A 13,540-nucleotide genomic window follows, 5' to 3' on the forward strand; every position below is an offset into this window, starting at 1 on the left:
GCTTCGACATCAGCGGAAATAGGATTTGAAGTATCAGAGGCAACTTTCTCAAGCTCCACCTGTTGGACATCTTTCACATTCTTCTCAGAGACTTTGTACATACTTTCTTCATCAAATGTCACATCTCTACTGATTACAAGTTTTTTCATCTCTGGGCACCACAACCTGTAACCTTTAACACCACTACTAAAACCAAGAAAGATAGCCTTTTTGGCTCTAGGATCAAGTTTATTTTCAGTCACATGAAAATAAGCAGGTGAACCAAAAATACGGATATAGTCATAATCAGAAGAAGGTTTTCCAGTCCATACCTCCATTGGTGTCTTACCCTGAAAGCAGCTGAGGGTAACCGGTTGATGATGTGACATGCATAATTAACTGCCTCTGCCCAAAATGACTTGCTTAAACTCGACTGAGACAACATACATCTAACCTTCTCAAGCAAGGTTCGATTCAATCTTTCTGCAACTCCATTTTGTTGTGGAGTTCCCCGAACACTGAAATGTCTCACAATTCCTTCCTCTTTGCAAACTTTAGAGAAAGGATCGGATGTGTATTCACCACCATTATCCGATCTCAAAATCTTAATCTTTCTCCCAGTCTGGTTCTTAACCATTTTCTTCCAACCCAAGAAAATGCTTAACACCTCACTCTTGTGCTTCATAGTGTAGACCCAAGACCTTCTTGAATAATCATCAACAAAGGTCACGAACCAATGTCTACCACTCAAAGAGGGAGTCGTTGTAGGACCCCAAACATCCGAATGCACATAATCAAGAATGTCATTCGTCTGATGTACAGCAGTACCAAACTTCACTCTAGTTTGCTTCCCCAAGACACAATGCTCGCAGAAATCAAGCTTACAAGTCGTGGCACCTTTTAGAAGACCTTGTTTCACAAGCCCTTGTAGAGCTTTCTCACCGGCATGGCCTAATCTCATATGCCACAATCTAGTAGTAACATAATCGGATGTGCCCATATTTTCTGAGACTACAGATGCTTCACCTGTCACAGTGCTTCCTTGCAATAAATACAAATGGCCACATCGAGGAGCTTTCATCACAACAAGTGCACCATAAGTCACCTTCAATGTCTGCCCATCTGAATGAAATCTGAAGCCCTTGGCTTCCAAAGTTCCCAAAGAAATAAGATTTTTCTTCAAATTCGGTACATACCGAACACCTGTCAACTCTTTAACCATGCCATCATGCAACTTCAAACGAACTGTACCAATCCCTTTTGTTGTGCAAGGATTGTCATCTCCCATGAACACAACACCGCCATCAAACTCTTTCAAGCTTGAAAACCAATCCTTGTGAGGAGTCATATGATGAGTACAACCCGTATCCAACACCCACTTAGTAGCACAATCAAATGATGAGGAAGTGGTTAAAGCAAAATCAGAAAAATCTGTTTCAACCTCAGCAACATTAGCTTCAGAACTTTCTTTGCCTTTGGTCTTCAATTTAGGACAATCTTTCTTCCAATGGCCCTTATTATGACAAAAGGCACATTCATCCTTTTCCAAAGGTTTTCTACCTTTAGAGTTTCCTCTAGGTCGAGACTGTGATTTTTTCCTGCTAGAAGATGACCTCCTCTCCGATGATCTACCTCTAACAAATAAAGCTTCTGAGGTACTATCATGATTTTTATCTCTATGCCTCATTTCATAATTCATCAAGGCATTTGACACATCTTCAAATTTCACAGTTTCTTTACCATGCATAATAGTGGTAACAAAATGCTCATAAGAGTCCGGCAAGGAATTCAACAATATTAAGGCCTTATCTTCATCCTTAATATCCTCATCTAAATTTAACAAGTCGGCAATCAACTTATTAAAAGCATCAAGGTGTCTAATCATTTTTGTACCTTCTTTGTATTGGAAGCGGTAGAGCTTTTTCTTCAAGTGTAGCCAGTTCTCTGCACTCTTCGTCATATACTTGTCTTCCAATTTTTGCCACAACACACTTGCCAATGTCTCCCGCATCACAAAATACTTCTGAGTTTTTGCAAGGCACAACCGAATTGAAGAGCAAGCCCACAAATTTAATTTCTCCCATTCCGGCTTCGACATAGCTTCCGGCTTCTCTCCCAAAGCAGCAAGTAGATCTTGTTGAGCCAACACATCTTTTACCTCACATTGCCACATCCCGAAGTTGTTTGTGCCATCAAACTTTTCCACTTCGAACTTTGCATTTTGCACCGTAGTTCTGGCAAACCCGGAGCTGCTTCCAAAAGGATTTTCATCTTGCCCGTCTGACATCTTTGGAAACTAGACAGTACCCAAGAGCAACCAGTGCTCTGATACCAATTGTTGTGCTAGGATAGCACCAAACCTTTTAGAACCAACTCTTTGTAACCCACAGAAAATATATCAAATGAAATGCAAGAACAATATAGAAAAGACACCAAGATTTTAACGAGGTTCCTCCACAGTCAGTGTAACTGGAGTACGTCCTCGGAGCAGTAGGAGCTCACCCAATAATCCACTATCAACCAAATGGGAGTTTACAAAGTGTTGGCAATCTCACAACCCAAAAGCCCAATACACCCAATAGCTCTCACACACCAAAGAAACAAATAGAAAAAGAAATATAATGAATAATTTCTTCTCTATACATATAGCTCAAAGCTATTACAACAACAATTACTTTGGTGGATGATTACTAACCAATTGAAGCAGCAACTTGTTCTTCCTTTTGGGCTCTCTGAATTTTTCTCTCTATTTTTCTCCTCTAAAACAAAAGGGCAGCAGCTCTCTTCTCTCTCTCTCTCTACCACACAACCGAAATGGAAGAAAGCAACCAAACCCTCCATTATTAAGGAGCCAAAACTCACGGGTGGTAAACAAAAAAAAAGCAACCCATATTTTCTTCCCCAAAACAAGGAAATATGTTGTCCACTTTTGGTTTGTTTATTCTAAAGTATATGGCCACTTGGCCACATAATCCAACAGTGAGGTCACCGGTCCTTGCGGCCCCTGCTCTGAGGTGTGTTTTGACTTCCAACCAGAAAGGGGATACATCAGATGCTGTATGTGGTTGGTTTTCAGTAAAATTTTGTTTTAGTTGGAAGGAAAGGTTTAAATTCTGAATTACTTTGTAGGCTTTTTTCTTTACTTACGTTCAGGATTAATTTGTTTTTCAGGATCTCAACGATGACACCATATTCTTAAAGAGTTCTACAATCTAGTTTTCATGGAATTCAAGAAGAAGGATGATGGTTCACTAGAGCCCTTAAAAAGAGAAGAATATAGATACCGGGCTTGGCCTCGAGCGTATTGCTCGCATCCTTCAGGAGGTTCCGAACAACTCGAAAACACTTGATCAGACCAATTATGAGAAGGCCTACGAAATTGGAAATATGTCCTTGGGTTGCTGCATTCACCCCAGGGGTTGTCCAGTTGGGAATGCATGCAGGGAAGTTCATAGGGCCTATTGCTAAGTTTTGTAGTGGTGGAGGGGGTGGAAAGCCTAATTTTGCTCAGGCAGGTGGGATGAAACCTGAAATTTGTCAAATGCACTCGAAAAAGCACAGTTGGACATCATCTTAGAACTCTCTGAAATGGAAAGTTTAAAGTCACAACGCCTTCTATCTTTGAAGAGGTTCAACTATGTTGTATATGCAGTTTGCATTGTACTCGTTTGTTTTCTTTGTTGTAATTAACCGTCATGTAGCGATACCTAACTGACACATTCTAACCCGATTAGCCTTCCAACTAAGGATGGAAATGCGATGACCATCACTAAATTGATGATAAAACCTCACCGTAGAGGTGACGAAATACATCAACTTAATGACAAAACCATGAGTAAGGAAAATGCGATGTGAAATACTTCGAACCGCTCACAATTTATGTGAAATCTCATTCCTGGATTTCATTGTTATAATCTACGTATTTATATTATTGAGATTTTTTTATTATTTTGGAAATTTTATTAAGTTATTTATATTTAGATTTTTAAATTAGACTAATTACGAAGAGTGAAGTTAAGAAATTAATCATTTAAAATTCGTAGATCGTTCGAGGTCACAATTTATATTTTCGAATAGAGCTCAATCTCACGAATGTGTAGGCGCAAACCGTTTGTGAAACGGAGTTATAACGAATAAAGTTAGGGTCGAAATGGTCATTTGACCATAATCTGGAAGCGCCATGTGGATAGCTATAAAGGAGAAAGGAAAGAGGTGGATGACTAGGATTGAAAGAAAATAAGAGAAATGAGGGATTACACGGGCCAATCAAAAATAAAGGAGAAGGATAGGGGATGAATAGGAGGGGAAATCAAGGAGGGAAAGGAGAGAGGTGATTGGCACCCAACTAAAAACCTTTCCCCTTGACCTGTTTCTTTCACCCCGATCCGATTCGGCCAGCGTCCATTTCCGACGCCCTCGTGGCGTTTTCCGAGCAAATGGAAGCTCCCAATCACTACCAAATCATTTCCCTGCCACTTTCCCATCAATTTTCAATCAAACTCGACATGTTTGGCCTTGATTTTGCGAGGGATCCCACCGACAAGTCCGAATGAGCTCGGCGGTGATCCACCAAATGTTAAACGTTTTCTTTCAATTACCACCACCCAAACACTCCACTAGAGGCCATGAACAAAGCCCAAATAGGTTTGGGAGTGGCAGAGCACCGGAGGTGATGATCGAAACACACCTTTTTTAGGGTTTCTGGTAGGTTCGAGACAACTTGGAGCTTTTCCCGGTCAAATTGTCCTTAGTCACAGGTATGAAACTTTCTCCAATCATTGAGATCTATATTCCTGTAAAATTTGGTAATTTTTTGAAATAGTTGAATTTTCTGGCAAGTCGGGGCAGCTGATTGCCACCTGCGGCGGTGCGTGGCCAATGGACCAACGATGTCTTTCTAAGTCCAATTACATGCCCTAATTTCATAATGGATATTCGTATGACATGATTTGATTACTTGAACCTAGTTTCATTGTGATACATCGCTTGATCATTATACGAATCAACGATCTGACCGTTAGATCGTCACCAAACTTTAATATTTTATTATACGTAATATTTGAGGACCTTAAGAGCTTACAGATTGGGAATCTGATATACGGATCTTCCTGAATTGGATTTCTAAGTTTGTAAAATCAAACGTTGGCTGCCACTTGAATTTGAGATTGGCGGAGATCCGATAGTCGGATCGTGATGAGATTTTAGTATGCTGTTCTATGAGCATAATGTGGACCTTAGGAGGTTATGGATCCAAAATATGATGTGTGGATCATCCAGATTAAATTTCATAGGGTTGTGGACCCTACCGTGGACCGATGGTTGATTTTTGGTCAACATGTCTCGAAACGTTCTAAATACTAAATTTAGTACTACGGGATATTAAGTGAAGTCTAGTAGGCCTACATTGGTTAGAGAATGACTCGAATATATGTGATATGGATATTATCTTGACTTCTTATATTAATATTATTTGTCAATATGACTTGATTATATAAATGTGATTTTTATATATTTAGCCATAGAACTATGTTTATTATACATTATTTGGCCTATGTATTGATGATGATTGTGATATGTGATTTGACGTGCATATTTGAAACGAGGTTGATTTGCATAATTGGTATGATGTGATGAAATGTGAAGGTTAGTAGTGGACCGTTAACCCATTGCTATGGGGTTTGTTGCTTCGAAACTTGTTTCATATCCCATTTCATTGTTTCACTTCTCGCTTCATTGACCCATTCTAAATTTAGTACTTGTAATTTGTTTCATTTCGTTGAGCCTTTGTAAATTGAGCACTTGATTCATGTTTGTTTCTTCGAGTCGTTGATATCAGTGTTCTAAAAATCGAGGAGTTGTTAGGCGCCTAGGTGCTCTTAGGCAGTCTGGGAAGAAATGGCTTGCTGGGAAGAAATTCCAAATAGATACCCAAAATTGCAAAAGCTTTCTCGCCGCTTCGACTTCCTCTCTCTGTACACCACAACTTTCATAACTGTTGCGACTCCCTCTCTCTGAAATCCATCAAAGAAGAGGAAACAAAAAAAATGGGAGAATTTATAGAGGAAAAATGGAAAAGAAGAAGAAGAAGAAGAAGAGGGAACGGAAAAAAGACGAAAAGGATGAGGAAAAGGAAAGAATAAAAAAGAATAGAAGTTTTTGGTTTTCAAGGCGTCAAAATGGACTCCTTGGTTTGGGAGTCTCTGACTGTCTTGGTTGTTGTGAGGCATGGGTCGGATGGGAACTAGGGTTGAAGGAAAGGGGTCACACCACACATGTGGTGCTTTATGAAATGGGGAATGATGCATATGCACCTTTTCTGAATTCTTTTTATTATGAACCACCCAACCCATGGGATTTTTACTTTTAATCTTTAAAAATTAGATATAGTCATTTAAAATGTCTTAAGTTATATGGTATATATGCTAAATATGTTTTTAAATTTTGGACTTCTTAAATATTTTTTTTGCATTTTATTATTCTTTTATTATTTTATTCATGTATTTCATACAATTATAACTTTTTGTATGTGTCAATATACACTTATTTACAAAATATACAAGACATTTACCTAAATCCGCTTGGTTGATATGTCCCTTGGCCTTCCGCTCGGTTTCGTTGAGTGATCCGGAACTGGTTATCCGTTAGGGTTCCGTTGAGTGGTTCAGTTCCCTGCTTTGTCTGGATTTCGTTGAAAGGTCCGGAATCCCTCGTGATACGCGATTCCGTTGAGTAATCCGGAATCTTATACAGCTTGGATTTCATTGAGTGGTTTGATATGCATTGTACTTCGCGATTCAGTTGAGTAGTCCGAAATTGTATCCACTCAGACTTTGTTGAGAGGTCTAAAATCTCTTCTACTCCATGATTCGGTTGAGCGGTCTGAAATCGTATCCTGGTTTGGATTCCTTTGAATGGTCTGGAATCCCCTTTGGTGTCTTGGTTCCGTTGAGTGGTCTGAAACCCGATGTTGATGGATTTCGTTGAGTGGTCCGAAATCGCATCATTTGACTTGTTGATTCCTTGGATTTGATTTCAGCTTCAAAGATGTAGGCTTTGGCCAAACCATGCGGCTCTAGCTCTGCATTTCTGTGTATTGTATGTGTTATTGATTGGTGTGATTATTGGATGGTGTTAGCATGCATATGTGTGGGTGAATGGCAAAATGACTAGAGAATATTATTGTGCTTCGTTGAATATTCCTTGAGGTGCTACATGCTTGAATTGTGGTATTATGTTGAGACATAGTGAGATATGTGATGAATGTTCGAGCGTAGTGAATAATGAACTATGAATGGCTTAATTCATATTTAGGGTACGTAAGCAGTCTAACGAGGAGGTTAGATGCAGCCATAAAATATACTAAAAATTATTACACATTTGGATCTCGAGTTGTGCTTTGCCCATATCCCGGAGGCGGGGTATGTTAGATATACATGTAATTGGTGTCGTCACGTGTCGATCCTAGACGTATGTCGGGATCGGGACGTGACAATTTATTCGCATTGTTACACAAGTCATCTACTCGTATATAACATATCGATTAATATCATGTAGCGGTGTGCCTGTCACATTCAAATATTTTTCGTTCAATGCCAATTTGGGTTATGTATATATAATTATGTTCTTAATCACACTGGTTATGAACTTTGGCACATGTGCGTGGACCAGGGCGTTAAAATCATGTTCTGAGAGCATGACTTTGACTTAATTTTCATAATGTTTTTTTTATACGAATTCAGAGAGAGAGAGAGAGAGGGGGGTCCAACGCAAAAAAAAGAAAGAAAAAAAAAGCAGCACTAATTTCATATGAACTTGCATCCCATATTTTATAAGTTTAGTTTGTTTAGTTTTCTTACAATCATCTGATTACATTTGATTCAGCGATTTCCTCCACAAGACGTCACATGGTTTGTGACGTTTCGAAGTTGTGCCCAAAAATTAGAAGCATTACATATGATACAATATTTTTCTATCCTTTAAATTATTGTATTAATTCATGTGTTAGGTTTTTATCTTATTTGAAAATTTTTCATCCTTTAAATTATTATAATAATTCGAACTCTCCTTGCCTTAATAATATTAAAAAACACCATTTTCTATTGTTATTTAATGAATAGAAGTATTGTTATCTACCATTTCCTTCATTTGAAGATGAATAAGATACTTTTGGAAGAAAAAAAAAATTAAGATTACATTACTTGAGAAAACTTCAAACAGGGTACCTAGCATGGCATGCTAAAAGAGACGGTTAAAAAAAAAAAAAAAAAAAACCTTTTACGGATGATCACTTGGTAAAAAGTAAAATCCCCGCACAGAGAAAAAGAGCCTCACACGCCTTCATTTACAGCCACTTTATTCTATTGTCATCGTGTAAACACTCCATAAGTCGGCAGTCTGGAACTCTCCCAATAAAAAAAAAAATTGGAACTCTAGACATATATATCTTCAAATCATGTTTAAATTAAAAAGAAAATGTTTTTACACACATAACAAACTGAAATTATATTGTGAAAATAATTAGATTATTACATATGAAGGGTCCAGCTACAATAGTACATACTACTAAGTGGTACAAATTTCATGTAAAATCTAACCGTGGTGCAAAAAATTATTATCTCTATATATAAAATTTAAGGTAATGTTAGAAAGATTAAATTTGTTAAATCATGTTTGCAAACTAAACGATGTAGTTGTATATGATTGGATTATAGATTAAAGGGTAATGCTAGAGAGAGCAAATTTTTAAACTAAATTTGTAAACCAAATAATATGTCACCAATAAGAAACAAGCACGTTAATCGACACTTATGTAATAATCCAATTATTTACAACAACATTATTTGGTTTTAAAAAAAAATGTGATCTCTCTAGCATTACCCTTAATTATGTGTCAAATAACCCGTACGTGTTTATTTCTCTTTAATGAAATATCATTAGTTTGCAAATTTAATTTTTCTAATATAATCCTAAAATCTAATCGTTAATTTACGAATTACTGAGGGCATATGCCTAAGTTTTAATTAGAAGCACCATTTTCAGGCAGGTGGGACCAAACAGCTTTGGCTTGATGATTCATATCGTAGTGGCATACAGTGAGAGCCCCATCGTTGAAGGCTAGTGGGTAATGATGAATGACGATGCAATATGCAGCTGTTTTTTGAAATGGATGGATTGAAATAATACTCGCAACCTGTTGACTTCGAAGAAGGAAAAAAAAGAACATTACGCGGTGAAAGGTGGGTGACGGTGCAAAATAAAAGAAACTCTGTGGTTAGCAACTTAATTAGCATTTTTAAGTCCTTGGAATTTGAAACTAAACTCATGATTTTAATTCAATAATATTTGTATAACTTATTTACTGACGTTATAATACGTGTACGTGTACCTATATTAATGTATAAATCATAACAAGTGTATTAGTCGCTTTGACGAACCAAACAACCTATGCGTAGCAATGGAGTTAGATTTGGTAATTTTGGGGAGGGGGGGCAATTGCAAAAAAGTTTATGAACAATTACTCGTAACTTTGTATGTTTGATATAAATTTTGAAGCGAATTTGGGGCTACAAGGCCACAATGACATCAAATTTATACACTGCTTCACCCTTAACTAAATGGTGGTGTTTCATTACGATATGTATATTTTCTCTAACTTTGTGAGACATATGATATTCACCAATGCATCATGTTATCTGTTTCATCACCATCTAATCAATTAATCTACAAGAAAAGCGGTCCCCCTAATTCCCTTTGCTATATTATATAGTTCGGTTAACCTTAGGCTGCGATAGGCTTGGCAGTATTCATTTCTTGCATGACAAGTGGGATTTCCGTAGGCCTTAATTTGTTCCTATCTTCTCCACTCACTCAAAAGGAATCAAATCATCGTACCGACCATCTAATCAATTAATCTCACACGTTTCTTTCCTTTATATTCTTCTTTTTTCTTTTGGATAAAATTTCCATTTTGTTTCATAATTTGGGGCCTTGCATACACATAAGCATGTCTATGAGATCACAGAAAATGCCACCCTCCCTCAACCATGACAAAATATTGTGTGCCACCACACGTACACTGTCAGCCGACTATATCTCCTATCACGTATATACAGTCTGGTGACAAGAAAGACAGAAGGACTCTCTCCTCAGATTTAGGCTCTAAAAATATATGCAAATCCAAATGCAAGAAACTATATATATATATATATATATATTAATTATTTAGAATGTTTATTATTGGTGGCTTAATTTTAGCTACATCCCTGAAACTTAATTTTAATCTCATTTTGATCCCTAAAACTCAAACGTCGCCACTTTATTTCCTGAAATTCAAAATTCGCTTCCCTTTGCCCTCTGAAACTCGATTTTTATCCCATTTTGCTCCATGAAACTTGAAAGTCGTCTCTAGAAAACTTGAAATCCGCTCCACATTGCTTTAGATTGGGTGAGCCAAGCCAATCAATTTCTATTTTATTTTTTTCATCTCTTTAATTTCTTTTAAACTTATATTCTCTAATTGTTGACATAGACACATAATAGAGATTTACAATCAAATTTATTGCACATGCAGCATAGTTTTATTGGGTGTTGCGTTTCACATATAATTTAGGAGGCGATCTATAAGTTTCAAGGAGAAGAGAGAGTCCACAAGTCAAAGTACGAATTTTGAATTTTAAGAAATAATAGAGTTTTAAAGGCATAGCTAAAAATAAACAATTATTGGTTGTATATACAAAATACCCTTTTTCTTCCCAATTCTCAAAAAGTATGAGAATGTGAAGAGTGGAAAAAATTATAAGAAATGTCCTCAGAGTGCAGTCCCTCACAAAACTATAGGGTTCCACCATGTAGCCTGCATAAATGACACATAACTGCATAGGCAGCACAATTCTCATGTTTACACACAACAAACAAAGACCTAAAAGAGTCGGTGCAATTGCTCTTTGTCCTGCATTTCAGCATTTGCCTCTCTCTTTCCCTCTTAAAATAAAAATAATAATAAAAAACTCCAAATCTTTTTATAGCACATGTTGACCTGTCCTCCACAGTCGTGTCCTGCACTGCACTCACCTTTCTAAGCTTTGTGCTCTCTATAAATCCCATGGCTTTCTCCTCCTTCCTCATAACTTTCTCTTCCTTTTCTCATAACCTTCTGAATTCTGATTAAAAAAGAATACAATGTCTGTGTTTATTTGCTTCCTCTTCTTCTTCCTAATCTCCTCTGCAACCGCTTGTGATCGCTGTGTGAAGCAATCCAAGGCAGCCTTCTTCTCCAAATCCTCTGCACTTTCATGTAATATCATGATCAATCATTAATCTCTCTAATCTCTACCCTTTATTTAAATTCTAATTTTGATTAAAACCCAGTTGATGGTTTTGTGAATTATGAAGTGGGTTAATTTTGTTTTGTGGATTTAATGCAGCTGGGGCTTGTGGGTATGGCTCCTTGGCGTTGGGATTTAGTGGCGGACACCTTGCAGCTGGTGTTCCTTCCCTTTTCAAAGGTGGAGCTGGTTGTGGTGCATGCTTTCAGGTAACACATAAACCTAACTCAACATTCTTACTTTACGTAAGGCAGGCAATAGTCTGAACTACTCTATCCTACGAAATGAAAATTTCAAACTGAAGTTCAAGAGGCGCACACACTGTTCTAGCAAACTTGCCAAACTCGAGTCTCTACCAATTTTCCTATTTTGATAACTGAATTTCTATGCGCATTTTAATGATTTGGATTTTGTTGACAGATAAGATGCAAGAACACAACTCTTTGTACAAAACAAGGGACTATAGTAACTTTGACTGATCTGAACCAAGGCAGCCAAACGGATTTTGTTCTCAGCAGCAGAGCTTTTGCGGCCATGGCTCAAAAGGGTTTGGGCCAAGACATTTTGCGACGTGGCATTGTGGATGTGGAGTATAAGAGGTAAGCGTATCCAAGAAAAAAAAAATTAATCAGAAACTTAATTAATCTTTTTTCTGAATTTAGAAACCTTCTTAGTTGATCAAAACTCCTACCTAAAATTAGATTTGAAAAGTGATCAATTTGGCCTGTCCAGAAAATCATATAGGTTTTTGTCGCACCGACCCCATTTTTTGGATCAGTAATTAAAATAATAGGGCCTTCCAGACAAAAAATTCAGGCACATTTATGCTAGTAACAGTAAAAAAGTACCCAATATTAAAGTTATTTAATTAATTTACTGAATTTTTTGTTTGTTCCTCTCTTGTAACAGGGTACCATGTGAGTACAAGAACCAAAATTTATCCTTACGTGTGGAAGAATCAAGCCAAAAGCCACATTACTTGGCAATCAAACTTTTGTACCAAGGTGGTCAGACAGAAATTGTAGGCATAGATGTTGCTCAGGTTGGATCTTCAAATTGGAGTTTCCTATCTCGAAACCACGGTGCGATCTGGGACACGAGTAGGGTTCCAGCTGGGGCGCTACAATTCCGGTTTGTGGTGACGGCTGGGTACGATGGGAAGACAGTTTGGGCACCGAATGTGCTTCCCGTTAACTGGAAACCCGGGATGATATATGACACAAAGGTTCAAATCAGTGACATTGCACAAGAGGGTTGCTCTCACTGTGATGATGGGAGCTGGAAATGAGCTTAAAGGATGTTTGTCACTAGTTCATTAAATACACATAGTTCAGTAGACACCAAAAATTAGATTTCTTTGTCTCCTTTTTTTGCTAGAACCATTAACTTATGGGATGTAAATTTCATGTTGCTTATAATTGGGCCTCTTTGCGGGAACCCTTTTATGGTTATTACTCTTTGATTGTTGCTTATGGTTGGGCCGTATGTTTGAAAGGCTTATGTGCCTTGTTCATGACCAAATATTGAAATTTTTTGTAGTAGCATTTCCTAATGGTTGTTTTTTTTACAACCAATTTATATCTTTTTTTTTTAATATTCTCTTAATAAACTACATTATCTGCACTAATCTACATTAAAGGGGTGGGGGAGTGGGTTAAGCTTCACAATGGACTAACAATAATATGGTTTAAATTCGTCTTTAGTGAGAATCAAACCTAAGATCTCTCATTTACAAATGAAGAGAAACATCAATAGACTGTAGTACTTCGTGACCAATTTATATTTTTGAACACCCTATTTCTTTGGACATCCACAATTAAGTTTACATATTTCTTTGAACACCCATGTAATTTATAATATTCCCAAGTTATCATTACTGAAAAATAAAACCAAAAAACAAATATAATCTTGTTGCAATCATATTTAGAATAGGAATGTGATTGTGTAAATCATAGTGTATATGAGGATATCCTTGAATATTCTCTTTAGTAGTTAATATCCTATTAAAGTTGTAATCCTAGAAGGGTAAGGATTTAACATATCCTACTACTATAAATAAAGATACAATAGGGTGATACAATACACACCTCACAATTAAATCTCTCTTCTCTCTTATTGTCGTCGCCCTCCCCCTCTCTATTCCCCTAGAATAGTTCAGTTAAATAGGCCTACAAACATTATTAACAAGCTTTTGCCAGAAGTTATAACCGACAGTATTTTTAAATTTTAAAAAAAAT

General features: G+C 37.1%; 1 protein-coding gene across 1 annotated transcript; it reads left to right on the plus strand.

Annotated features, from left to right (window-relative positions):
- Positions 1-11,080: 11,080 nt before the first annotated feature.
- LOC126624460 (expansin-like A2) lies at positions 11,081-12,847 on the plus strand. The gene is made up of 4 exons (XM_050293519.1): positions 11,081-11,272; positions 11,403-11,512; positions 11,724-11,902; positions 12,213-12,847. Exons 1-4 carry the CDS (start codon positions 11,158-11,160, stop codon positions 12,589-12,591), a joined length of 783 nt encoding a protein of 260 aa, XP_050149476.1. The 5' UTR covers positions 11,081-11,157; the 3' UTR covers positions 12,592-12,847.
- The last annotated feature ends 693 nt before the right edge of the window (positions 12,848-13,540 follow it).

Source organism: Malus sylvestris, chromosome 5, assembly GCF_916048215.2.
Source record: "Malus sylvestris chromosome 5, drMalSylv7.2, whole genome shotgun sequence".
NCBI classification, from domain to species: Eukaryota; Viridiplantae; Streptophyta; class Magnoliopsida; order Rosales; family Rosaceae; genus Malus; species Malus sylvestris.

Bases quoted from the DNA above. Each gene is read 5' to 3' on its own strand.
- LOC126624460 (XM_050293519.1), top strand. From the start codon at position 11,158: ATGTCTGTGTTTATTTGCTTCCTCTTCTTCTTCCTAATCTCCTCTGCA. The intron at 11,273-11,402 runs GTAATATCATGA...GATTTAATGCAG, and splicing joins CAAATCCTCTGCACTTTCAT to CTGGGGCTTGTGGGTATGGC. The intron at 11,903-12,212 runs GTAAGCGTATCC...CTCTTGTAACAG, and splicing joins GTGGATGTGGAGTATAAGAG to GGTACCATGTGAGTACAAGA.